General features: G+C 37.3%; 1 protein-coding gene across 2 annotated transcripts in view; it reads left to right on the top strand.

The window, feature by feature from the left end:
• LOC107692984 (SH3 and PX domain-containing protein 2B-like) overlaps positions 1–12,376 on the top strand; it is a 44,665-nt gene extending 32,289 nt beyond the window's left edge. For both annotated transcript variants that reach the window (XM_016492219.1, XM_016492217.1), the window contains 6 exons: positions 4,669–4,770; positions 7,641–7,758; positions 7,838–8,013; positions 8,732–8,778; positions 9,347–9,472; positions 9,586–12,376. In XM_016492219.1, the coding sequence (XP_016347705.1) occupies positions 4,669–4,770; positions 7,641–7,758; positions 7,838–8,013; positions 8,732–8,778; positions 9,347–9,472; positions 9,586–11,025 (2,009 nt within the window). In that variant the 3' untranslated portion in view covers positions 11,026–12,376. The remainder of the gene's footprint in view (positions 1–4,668; positions 4,771–7,640; positions 7,759–7,837; positions 8,014–8,731; positions 8,779–9,346; positions 9,473–9,585) is intronic.

The raw sequence follows: 12,376 nt of genomic DNA, 5'->3' as shown, positions 1-12,376 counted from the left end.
GTGAGCCGAGCACCGTGGATAACGCCACTAAAAGTCTGTCTGGACTCAGTCTGAAAGCAAAAGTATGGAAGCTTGTTTCTGACACGGGATAAAAAAAATATCAAAAAGGAAATTGCGAATTTTTCTCTCACAATTCTCACTTTTTTTTTTTTTTGCAGTTATGAGTTTATATCTAACAATTCAGACTTTTTTTCTCGCAATGGCAAATGTATCTTTTTTTTTCTCAAAATTGCGAGTTTATATCTTGCAATTCAGCTTTTTCTCAAAATTTTGAGTTTGTCTTGCAATTCTGGTTTTTTTTTTCTCAAAATTTTGAGTTTATATCTCGCAATTCTGACTTTTTTCTTGCTGTTTGCAATTGCAAGTTTGAATGTGACAATTCTGACCTTTACCTTGTAATTCTGCATTTTTTTTTTTTTGTTTTGCAATTGCCAGTTTTTATCTCGCAATTCTGACTTTTTTCTTGCTGTTTGCAATTGCAAGTTTGAATGTGACAATTCTGACCTTTACCTTGTAATTCTGCATTTTTTTTTTTTTGTTTTGCAATTGCCAGTTTTTATCTCGCAATTCTGACTTTTTTCTCACAATTCTGAGTTTGTATCTGACAATTATGACTTTTCTCTGAGAATTGCGAGATATAAACTTGCAATTGTAAGTTACAAAATCCAATTCTGAGGGAAAAAAGACATATTTTCTTAAAATTGTGAATTTATATCTCACAATTCTGACTTAACTCGCAACTGGTCACAATTCTGGTAAAAAGTTGCAATTACCTTTTTTTTTTTATTTTTTACTCAGTGGCGGAAATGGATTTCCACAAAAAAGAAAAAGAAAAAAGACGAGCATTTAATCATGTCAGTTGTCAGTAACAAGCAGAAAACAGACTCTCAAACATGAGAATCAGGTTAAATGTTTGAATGAATGATCCACACTACAAACTGCAAATACAGAAGTCTTGTATATTTAAAGTCCTTTAGTAAAATTATACTTTCTTTATTCATCATTTTGCATTGAAATTATAGAAATGTCTCAAATAATGCATAAACATAAGCAAAATGTGTTTTTGTGATTAATTTTTATGAGCATTAAAAATCAAATAGTTTCAGCAACTTGTTTCTTTCCTGGATTAATCAGTGTTTTTGAACTAATCGATTAAATCAATGGTTAAATTGCTCGCTCGTTAAGACAGTCACTTGTCGCCACCTACTGGCAAAACGATGCAAGTTGCATTGAAGTCACTGAAAACCACCACTGAAACATGCAAACACAGACAAGTGGAGCCATACAGGGCTTTTCATTTTCTTCTGTGTCCGTCAAGTTATATGTTATGCATATGTTTTATGTATCATTAATTTCCTTAAGAAAAATGAATTTACTGAAGGCTACCAGGAAAGCTATAATTGGTTTATTAAATTCATTCACAATATGTGCACATTCATTAGGCTATCAATCTTATGCATAATGTGCTGAAAGCAGCTTCATCACATTGACAATTACGAATTAAGCAAATCACGTAAATCATAGCCTACAGGTGAAAAAGGCCCTGATTATACAGTATCTGGCAGTTGTTTAAATGTTAACAACATTACATCATAAAACAGCTGTTAAATATTAAATGTTAAGTTTAGTTGCTTAATATCTCGCACTATATGGCTGTTAGCTGAAGCGTTGCGTGGCAGCCTCTGAACTGTAAAGCCTTCTACTTTGATTAGTCATCTCAAACATTTTCACTCTGATGAGCACAGCTGATGAAAAAGTCATCTATCTGGACTTTGCAGTTCAAAATAGAGAAATTAGACATTTATCTGTATCCCTGATTAATGCTGTTGGTCGTTTAACGCTTTTCTCGTAAAACAGCTGTCAAGAAATTCTCTGTCAGCAGCCTCAGTGAACCAGGGTTGCCAGGTTTGCGTAACAAAATTAGCTCAATAGCAGCCCAATGCCCATATACCAAATATCAAACTCAAAATATATTTCCATACCTAAAATAAACATTTTACAGTCACTGTTATGCAAATTGAACACAGCTCAAAGGCCCCCATACCAGTAGCCCTCCTTCACAAAACGTACTATCTTGCACAGTTTTATCGCTAGCGGAATATGAAATATTTCAACACTAAAAAATGCTGGGTTGTTTCAACCCAACTTTGGGTCAAAAATGTAATTTAAAAATGTAACCCAACGGTTGGGTTAGTCCATATTTGACCCAAAGTTGGGTTGAAACAACCCAGCATTTTTTTTAGAGCAAATGCAAGCATTTCAGTCAAATATAATGTATGCAATATGTCAAACCTGTAACCAGCAGAGAGAAATCAACATGAGGCATCAGTTTAAAAGTAGCCCAAAACTGTGGACTTGGCAACCCTGCTATGATTTGACTGGTCATCTCAATCATTATCTTATCTCCAATTTAGAATTTTTTTCTGAGAATTCTGAGTTTACATCTTGCAGTTCTGTTTTTTTTTTCTGCCACAGAATAAAAATTTAAAAGGTAATTGCGATTTTTTATTTATTTATTTCCAAATTCTGACTTTTTTCTCACAATTTGGTATTTTTGAGTTTATATCTCACAATTTTTATTCTGAATTCTGAGTTTACATTTCGCAATTCTGACTGTTCTTGAAATTCCGAGTTTATATCTTGCAATTCAGTTTTTTTTTTCTCAAAATTGCGAGTTTATATCTTGCAATTCAGTTTTTTTTTTCTCAAAATTGCGAGTTTATATCTTGCAATTCAGTTTTTTTTTTCTCAAAATTGCGAGTTTATATCTTGCAATTCAGTTTTTTTTTTCTCAAAATTGCGAGTTTATATCTTGCAATTCAGTTTTTTTTTTCTCAAAATTGCGAGTTTATATCTTGCAATTCAGTTTTTTTTTTCTCAAAATTGCGAGTTTATATCTTGCAATTCAGTTTTTTCTCAAAATTTCGAGTTTACGTCTTGCAATTCAGTTTTTTTTTCTCAAAATTGCGAGTTTATATCTTGCAATTCAGCTTTTTCTCAAAATTTTGAGTTTGTCTTGCAATTCTGGTTTTTTTTTTCTCAAAATTTTGAGTTTATATCTCGCAATTCTGACTTTTTTCTTGCTGTTTGCAATTGCAAGTTTGAATGTGACAATTCTGACCTTTACCTTGTAATTCTGCATTTTTTTTTTTGTTTTGCAATTGCCAGTTTTTATCTCGCAATTCTGACTTTTTTCTTGCTGTTTGCAATTGCAAGTTTGAATGTGACAATTCTGACCTTTACCTTGTAATTCTGCATTTTTTTTTTTGTTTTGCAATTGCCAGTTTTTATCTCGCAATTCTGACTTTTTTCTCACAATTCTGAGTTTGTATCTGACAATTATGACTTTTCTCTGAGAATTGCGAGATATAAACTTGCAATTGTAAGTTACAAAATCCAATTCTGAGGGAAAAAAGACATATTTTCTTAAAATTGTGAATTTATATCTCACAATTCTGACTTAATAACTCGCAACTGGTCACAATTCTGGTAAAAAGTTGCAATTACCTTTTTTTTTATTTTTTACTCAGTGGCGGAAATGGATTTCCACAAAAAAGAAAAAGAAAAAAGACGAGCATTTAATCATGTCAGTTGTCAGTAACAAGCAGAAAACAGACTCTCAAACATGAGAATCAGGTTAAATGTTTGAATGAATGATCCACACTACAAACTGCAAATACAGAAGTCTTGTATATTTAAAGTCCTTTAGTAAAATTATACTTTCTTTATTCATCATTTTGCATTGAAATTATAGAAATGTCTCAAATAATGCATAAACATAAGCAAAATGTGTTTTTGTGATTAATTTTTATGAGCATTAAAAATCAAATAGTTTCAGCAACTTGTTTCTTTCCTGGATTAATCAGTGTTTTTGAACTAATCGATTAAATCAATGGTTAAATTGCTCGCTCGTTAAGACAGTCACTTGTCGCCACCTACTGGCAAAACGATGCAAGTTGCATTGAAGTCACTGAAAACCACCACTGAAACATGCAAACACAGACAAGTGGAGCCATACAGGGCTTTTCATTTTCTTCTGTGTCCGTCAAGTTATATGTTATGCATATGTTTTATGTATCATTAATTTCCTTAAGAAAAATGAATTTACTGAAGGCTACCAGGAAAGCTATAATTGGTTTATTAAATTCATTCACAATATGTGCACATTCATTAGGCTATCAATCTTATGCATAATGTGCTGAAAGCAGCTTCATCACATTGACAATTACGAATTAAGCAAATCACGTAAATCATAGCCTACAGGTGAAAAAGGCCCTGATTATACAGTATCTGGCAGTTGTTTAAATGTTAACAACATTACATCATAAAACAGCTGTTAAATATTAAATGTTAAGTTTAGGTGCTTAATATCTCGCACTATATGGCTGTTAGCTGAAGCGTTGCGTGGCAGCCTCTGAACTGTAAAGCCTTCTACATTGATTAGTCATCTCAAACATTTTCACTCTGATGAGCACAGCTGATGAAAAAGTAATCTATCTGGACTTTGTGCAATATCCTTGAAGCACCAAAGTAGAGTTACTATTAAGCTATTCTTTCAAAAATTTTATTAAATATGAGGCCCAGCTGTTAAATGAATAGCTCAGCCTAAAATGAATATTCTGTCATCATTTACTCATCATGATGCTCTGAACCCGTCTGATTTCCCAGGTTGGTGGTTTGTTAGCACTGAGGATGCTCAAGGTTGGGTACCAGCCACATGTCTGGAGGCTCAGGATGACCCTGATGATTTCTCACTACCAGCAGAAGAAGGTAAAGAGTCCTGCTTGTCATCAAATGTTCCTCATCAGCAGCAACAGCAAAACAAAACAAAAAAAAATACTCCTGTTTATTCAGATCTGGGATCTCTAAAGGTGTAGTGTGTATTTTTTTGAATGCTCATTCCTAGTTTAATATACAGAAACCATAAGAATGACTAGAAAGAAGTCATTCATGGGTTGTCAAGAGTTTAAACTCTTTTTGTGGTACTTTCACAACATTTCTCTGTTTGAAATTCCCTCTAGCCCTAAGTACTAAACGGGGTTTCTGCAGGATTTATGAAGGTAAATTTAAGACTTTTTCAAGACCAAGTAAAGAAAATTCAAGGAATAAATTGAATGGAACACAGTAGGTCAATATGGTGTCTAAAATTAAATGTCTTGCATTAGCGACGCTTCAAAGTTTGGAAATACAACTGCCAACATATTTCCATTACTTTTCATTCATTTTACCAAAAACAAACAGAAAATCTCAAGGTTTGAATAGTTCTCCTCACAAACACTAGAATATGATCATAACTTTTACTGTACCTTCTGATAACACTGCAAAGAGTGCTGTTCTTCCTCAGGATTTGTCTTGTTTTTCAGTGCAAATGTCTGAAGATTCTTAAATCAGGATACTTACTTGAGAATCAAAATTACATGAGACGAGGGGCCTGATCAAAATGAAAACATTTTCTGAGAAACTGATCAAAATGAAAGTGAGTTTATGATTAAAACTAGAACAAATATCTGCCAATAAGCTCAGAAAATCAACTTAATTACTTAATCAGAAAAGTATGTTTCATGCCGCATTGACAGATATTTGTTCTCGTTTTAAGCATAAACTCACTTAATTTTGTTCAGTTTCTCAGATAACAAGACTTCATATGTTCAGTTTTCATCTAAAGTAAATGTGTCTTGATTTAAGGATGTTTATATATTTACACTTGAAAACAAAAATACTAAGGAAGATGTTCGTTTCTTGGAGTGCATGCAACATTTAATGCCACGACTTTAAATTTAAGACTTTCTGCTCTGATTTAAGGACTTTTTAAGGCCTTTTAAAGCTAAACAATGGGTGTCTATAAGACCATTGCATTGCGAGAAACTCACATCTTGCTGAATTTAACCAACTAAATATATATAAAAATATATGGCGAACCTTGCTGAACCAGATAAGCTTGTTTTTGCAGTTCTGTTTAGTAGCACAAAAATTGCACACTTCACCATATGTTTTAGAGAGGGAGTCTTACTCAGATGTTAAGAGAGATGAGGTTAGAGTTTTTCTCACTTCTTCATATGTGAGTGCAGTCTTTAGTTCGGTTCTGCACTACATGGCAAAGATGAGATATTTGGTAGGCCAGCATATCCAGTATAAAGAGACGTGACCTGAAGGTTTTCACATGTGTCTGCTTGCTCTCTGCTGGAGTGTGCCGAAGATTCTGGTCACTGCCGAGGCACGTTGGTCGCCGGCGTACTTTAGGGGATCTGTTCAGCACAGGCTTTGGCCAAGGTGGAGAGCACAGCACTTTATCACTCTATTGTGACGATGGTCTCACCCACGTATGCATGTGTGTCCCCTGCATAAGGTGCATGCGCTGCAACCTGTACGTCTCCAAGAACCATCACAGCACGAATCGGGGAATTGCAACACTGGTGCCATTTTTTTTAAACAATACTTTCATTTTACTTTTAATTTCTGGTTTGCAAAACGAATTGCCAAAGCTCATGAAATAACTCATGCACCTGTGAATTAGATGGTGTTGATTGATGCATGACAGTTGATCATGAAAACCCAATGTCAAACAATCAAACACAATCACAATTTAAACAAACTATAGGAACAGTTCACCTGCCGTTAATTTACTCACCCTCAGGCCATCCAAGATGTAGGTATCTTTTTGTTTTTCCAGAAGAACAATAAAGAAGATTTTTTAGCTGAAATGCAGGTCAGTGGCTGCCCATCCTTGAGAATAAAAAAGCATATCAAGGAAACCAAAATGAATCCCTGTGGCTCCTGGCAATATATTGAGGTCTTATGAAGCGAAATGATCAGTCCGTGCAAGAAACTGAACATAATTTACCACATTATTACCTGTGATCCAGAGCCTCAGAAAAACAGTCCCGAGTGATGTCCGGTTCATGAACGAAACATTCTTTTGAACCGGTTCTTTTTTAGTGAACCAGATGAACCAGTTCACCGAATCAATCTGAATCATATGAAACCGTTTGTGTCTCGAGCAGCACAGATCTACAAGTTACTCAATCAAAACTCACTTAAGTTTACTAGCTTAAGTTTGTGTCTGGCATAGAACTGAATCTGTGAGATAAAATAGTTATCAAACCTGGTGTACTCATGTTTAGATTGTGATTTTGTTGGTAGCATGTGAAATCTATCATTCTTCCCAGCAGATGACCTTATGCTGTCATTACTTTTGAGTCTCTGATCAGATCCTCCCCACCCTTCCTTCATCTGCTATTCATCAAAAAACCCAAACAGAAAGAGGAAATGCAGATTACAAGCAGTCATTTACTATAAAATAGAAGTACAAATGTAAAAAGTGAAGCTTTTTCCACTATATCAAATTTACCACTGCACGTTTTCAACTATTTTGGCAAAACAATGAAAGATCAATGAATCTTCTAAAAATGTCATTGCACTAGATTATTTTATTTAAAGGAAGAAAAAAAAGTTAAGCAAATGAAGGAAAAAAGTATTTGGACACTTTCTGGTTATCAAGTTTTAGTGGAACATTATTGTATTTGTATACGTTTTTGTGCAAAATAAAGAAAACGGAACTGGTAAATGGGCTGTAGTGGTTGGATGTTATTCATGAATGGCGCTGTTAACTAAAAGTTCAAATATCCCTTTCATATCCTCAGAGGAAAAGTACACTGCAGTCTATCCATACTCTGCACGTGATCAAGATGAGATTGATTTGGAAAGAGGCATGACTGTTGAGGTCATTCAGAAAAACTTGGAAGGCTGGTGGAAGATCAGGTAAAATCAAATGCAAATGTCCTCAGAAAAAGTACTTAACAGGCATTTTCTTAGAACATTGTTCCCTTCACCCCCATAGATACCAAGGAAAAGAGGGCTGGGCCCCGGCGTCCTATCTGAAGAAGATGGCTGCTGGCGCTCCAGTTCATGCCAGCACTAATGACCTAGAAGTGGCTTGCAAACAGCAGAATGCCAACAAAGAAAACAAGGAGAATCAGCGCGACCGATTTTCGCCATTTTCAGAAAGCAAGCGCAGTAAGCAACAGTTGGTTTCATTAGAATCTAAAAAATTACAAGTATTTAAGGTTACTGACGGGGCATAAAACTAACTTTTTGCGACTTGAGAAAATTTACCGGTCGTAAATATTTTTTTACCAGCTATGCATATTTAATAAAAAAAAAAATTGCACGAGCAGTTTCTGATTTAAATTTGATTTGTATCATTTCAACATTTGAAGCAAAAACAGAAAGGTCTGAATTTTGCTTTGTGAAATTATGTTGCATAGCAGACCGATTACCTCGGTCTGTGCCGAATGTTCAAAGCATTCGGCACAGTTGTATGTGAATGACGTCACTTCCAAGAGAGAGTGAAAAAGCAGACGTGGTAATTAATATTTCTATTTATATATGACAGGCTCATAACTCAAAGCATGGGAAATCTAGTTGCAAATGGACTTTGCTTTTCCATTTGAAATTTGACAGTCACTGTGTGTTCGTGAAAGCGAAAACAAAAACGGTAATGCAAGATTTGCAATTGCGTTTGGATTATGTCACTATTTATGCATCCACACATGGAAAACACGATTTGCAATTCCTTTTGAAAATAGTCTGGAATATCCTTCCATAAGAAAGGGTATCCGGCGTAAAACAAATATGCAGATGATGTACTGTGGCAACCGCTAACAAAAACAGTCAAAAGTAAGAGAGACAAAAGATTGTGGCCCTCTAAACTCTGCCCTCTTCTCTTCTGCAGAAGCAGGAGCGCGACAGAGACCTCCACCACGCCGAGATCTTTCTATAGTAAGGGTGATCATTTACAGTTGCATCTCAAATATTTCAAATTCTTTCTTCAAGGTTCTACAGGGAGTATCAAGGGGTGCTTCTCATTCTTATTTGTGCATCCTTGTTTCCTTTCCTCGCTTCCTTTCCTCACGTCTTAGCTCCACCCCGTAAGGTGAAAGGGAAAGATACACCTGTGTCTCCTCACTCATGACTCCTCAGGAAGCTTCCTCACTCCTCGTTCCTCACCAAGGGTTCTCAACTCTGGCCCTTGAGGTTCACTTTCCTGCAGAGTTTAGCTCCAACCTTGATCAAAGTTGCCTGCCAGTAACTTTCTAGAAATCCTGAAGACCTTGATTAGCTTGTGCTGGTGTGTTTGATTAGGGTTGGAGCTAAACTCTGCAGGAAAGTGGACCTTGAGGGCCAGAGTTGGGAACCCCTGATTTAGAGAATTGAGATGCCCTTCAAGATGGCTGAGTTCAACTGGGCTGGAGAACAGAGGAGCGAGGAAACAAGGAATCGTCAATTTGAGGACTGAGAAGCACACAAGGTTTTGACATGCTAACTCTTGGCCTGTCTCTTATTCCAGCCGCGAGGAGTGAATTTGCCTAAACCTCCAGTGCCCCCACAAGTAGAGGAGGAGTATTACACCATAGCTGACTTTCAGACAACCATCCCAGATGGTATTAGCTTCCAGGCAGGAGTGAAAGTTGAAGTGAGTATAACAGCAGACAAAACTTAGGCTTTCATTTTTGACTAGTTCTCAAATGAACGCATCTGGATATTCTGCATGCATCTCTACATTTACCTCACATTTTGTACTCTCAGGTCATTGAGAAGAACTCTAGTGGCTGGTGGTACATTCAGATCGAAGATAAAGAAGGCTGGGCTCCAGTCACATTCATTGACAAATACAAGAAGACTAGCAATGCCTCTAGGCCTAACTTTTTGGCCCCGCTTCCTGGTGAGATGGGTCAGCTGAAGCTTGATGATACCTCAAGCAATAATACCAACTCTGAGCAAAGTTGGTCCAAACCCCTGCCAGACGAACCTTCATCCAACTCTGATTTTTCCACCCGTTCCAAGCTGAGAGATTGGAAGCCCAATGCAGTTAAAGGGAGCTCTCCTTTTTCAGGGCCCTTACCTCCTCCTCCATCCTCACCCACGGCTGAAGAGAAGCCAGCTTTACCGCCAAGGAGAGAATCCATCAACAAGAGCCTGGAACTGGAGGACAAACCCAAAGCAGACCTTCCTAAACCTCTCCCACCCAAACCACCAACCCCAGGAGTCATCGTCCCATTGGTGATTCCAAAAGCTGCTCCTCTCAAGCCAGACAAACCCCCAGAGATGAAGAAGGAGGAGAAGAACAAGCAACTCTACCTGCGCAATGAGATGGGCTTGTGTGGCCACAACATCTCAGCCAAGGAGGTGAAAAAGTTCAACCTAAAGCATGTGGCCAAGCAGCCTCCCAAACCCAAAGCAGATTGTAATGAAGACAAGCCGGATTTGGCCAACCCAGCCCCGTTCCTCAAGCCGAAACCAGTGGTCAGACCAAAGCCCCCCACTGCGGCCAAACCAGAGCCAGTGGCCAAGAATGAGCTGGACATCACAAACCTTCGGAGTAAGCTTCGTCCATCTAAACCTCCAGAGCTGAGCAGCAACTCGAGTGATCCCAACCAGCAGAGTGATACTCCCTCGAATAATGGCAGAACAAACGAAGAGTCGAAATCCCCCAATAAACAACAAAACGGCCATGACCCATCAGAACCAACTAAACCACCAACAACTACACCAAAAGAGGCTCCCCAAAGGCCTTCTGTGGCACCTAGAAGACCTCCTCCACCAAAGAAGAGCCCTGAGCCAGCCAGTCCAACAGACACCAAAGCTCCCCAAAAAGACTTGCCAGAGGCCAAGCCATCCGCCCCTCCTCAGAGCAGACCCCCGCCACCCAAAACGAAACCAAAAGACAAGGAGAAGGAGGAACCCAAGGCCAAAGTACCTGTGCCACCAAAGCCCCTCATTAAGACCGAAAAACCAGGGCCTCCGAGAGACAAACTCCCACCTCTTATCAAGGATCCGGCCAAGGAGGAGCTGTTCTTAGCTGTGGCGGACTTTGAAGGAGACGAGCAGACGCCTGCCTTTAAAGAGGGCGCTGTTTTCGAAGTTCTGGAGAGAAATGGTAGCGGCTGGTGGTTTTGCAAAAATGTGAGCGATGGGCCAGTGATAGAGGGCTGGTTCCCTTCCAATTACCTGACCAAGAAACCTTAGGTACTCTTGACACGGCTGCCTAAAGAAAACTTATTTAATTAACATCTTTTATTTATGGGAACCTTTTTTAAAAATGACATTCCATCCTTTGCAAGTTCAAACATCCGTAAAAATTTGTTTGCTTGCTTGCTTTTTTGTAACTCTTTTCCCTTTTGGGGAAAACCATGTGTGCTTTCATATTTTAGCACTGAACATCAAGGTCCTTGCCTATTCTTATGTTAATCAAACCTCATATGTATCGTTAAAGGTTTAAGTGACTAGCAATATATAACTGACTTTTCGCAGCCTCCATGATATTGTGCCTCAGTATAATATGCAAAGTGCTCTGTGCTTTTGGCGTAGATTATGCAAAACATGATGTTTGTCAGCAGATTAGAAACAGAGTAGGATTCTATATTACATTGAAGCTTTTACAGAAATTGGTCTGCTTTCTGGTTCTGACACTACAAAACTGTACAAATCATGTTGCTTTTCTACTTTCTTGAGTAAAGGGAAGGTGCAGAATGAGGAGAAACAAGAAACATAAACACATGGCCTTAAGGTTTACAGAACAGTGGCACCCATTTGTCATTTCATTTTTGATTTTTGTCACATGAATGTTCTAGCAAATATTGATTAAAAAAAAAAAAGCAACCCCCTTTAGCAGTACCAATCATATACATTAGTGAATAACAGAATACCTCAGAATAGCCATAATATCGTCATTATTTTATGTCAGTATTGCCCAAACGAAGTATTTTCATATCACTGACAAAGGTGCTTAGATATTTTACAGTCATTTTCAAATGTTTTAACATTTATGCTTGACTGGTTTCAAGCAAACATGTGATAAACGTGTTTATTTTTAACACTACATTTGAAAATGTGGTTATGTTACTAAAATATTTCTTGTCTTTTTTGACAGTTTTGTTTTCCATTCATTTATCAGAAAACAGTGTTAAACAGGTGCCCAGTCTGACCTGACAATACCAGGAGCACTGAAAATATGCTCATTTTGCTCTATGGTCATCAGCTCCTAGTTGCTATAAAATGCATTCATAAAAGCACCCCATCTATTAAAACATGTGCAACAAATGCAAGTGCCTGAGTTTGGAAAGGATAATGGAAGGTGTTCTGAAGTTTTTGCAAGAAAATTACTATGAGAAAATAAGATGATGAAGGATAATAAGAGAGAAGAGGGTAAATGCTGCAAGTATGAAACTTGAGTTTCATAGAAACATAAAATTTATGTTGAAACTCAAACCAGTTAAAAACGAACAAAGGCAAGATGACATTGGCAACCTGTTTGTATTTTTTTAAATGCATTTCTGTGATGTTTTGTCCATAGTATTTCAAGTTTTGACAACGTTTT

Source organism: Sinocyclocheilus anshuiensis, unplaced genomic scaffold (assembly GCF_001515605.1).
Source record: "Sinocyclocheilus anshuiensis isolate Anshui unplaced genomic scaffold, SAMN03320099.WGS_v1.1 scaffold658, whole genome shotgun sequence".
Taxonomy (NCBI): Eukaryota; Metazoa; Chordata; class Actinopteri; order Cypriniformes; family Cyprinidae; genus Sinocyclocheilus; species Sinocyclocheilus anshuiensis.
This window is presented reverse-complemented; position numbering and strand designations above follow the sequence as displayed.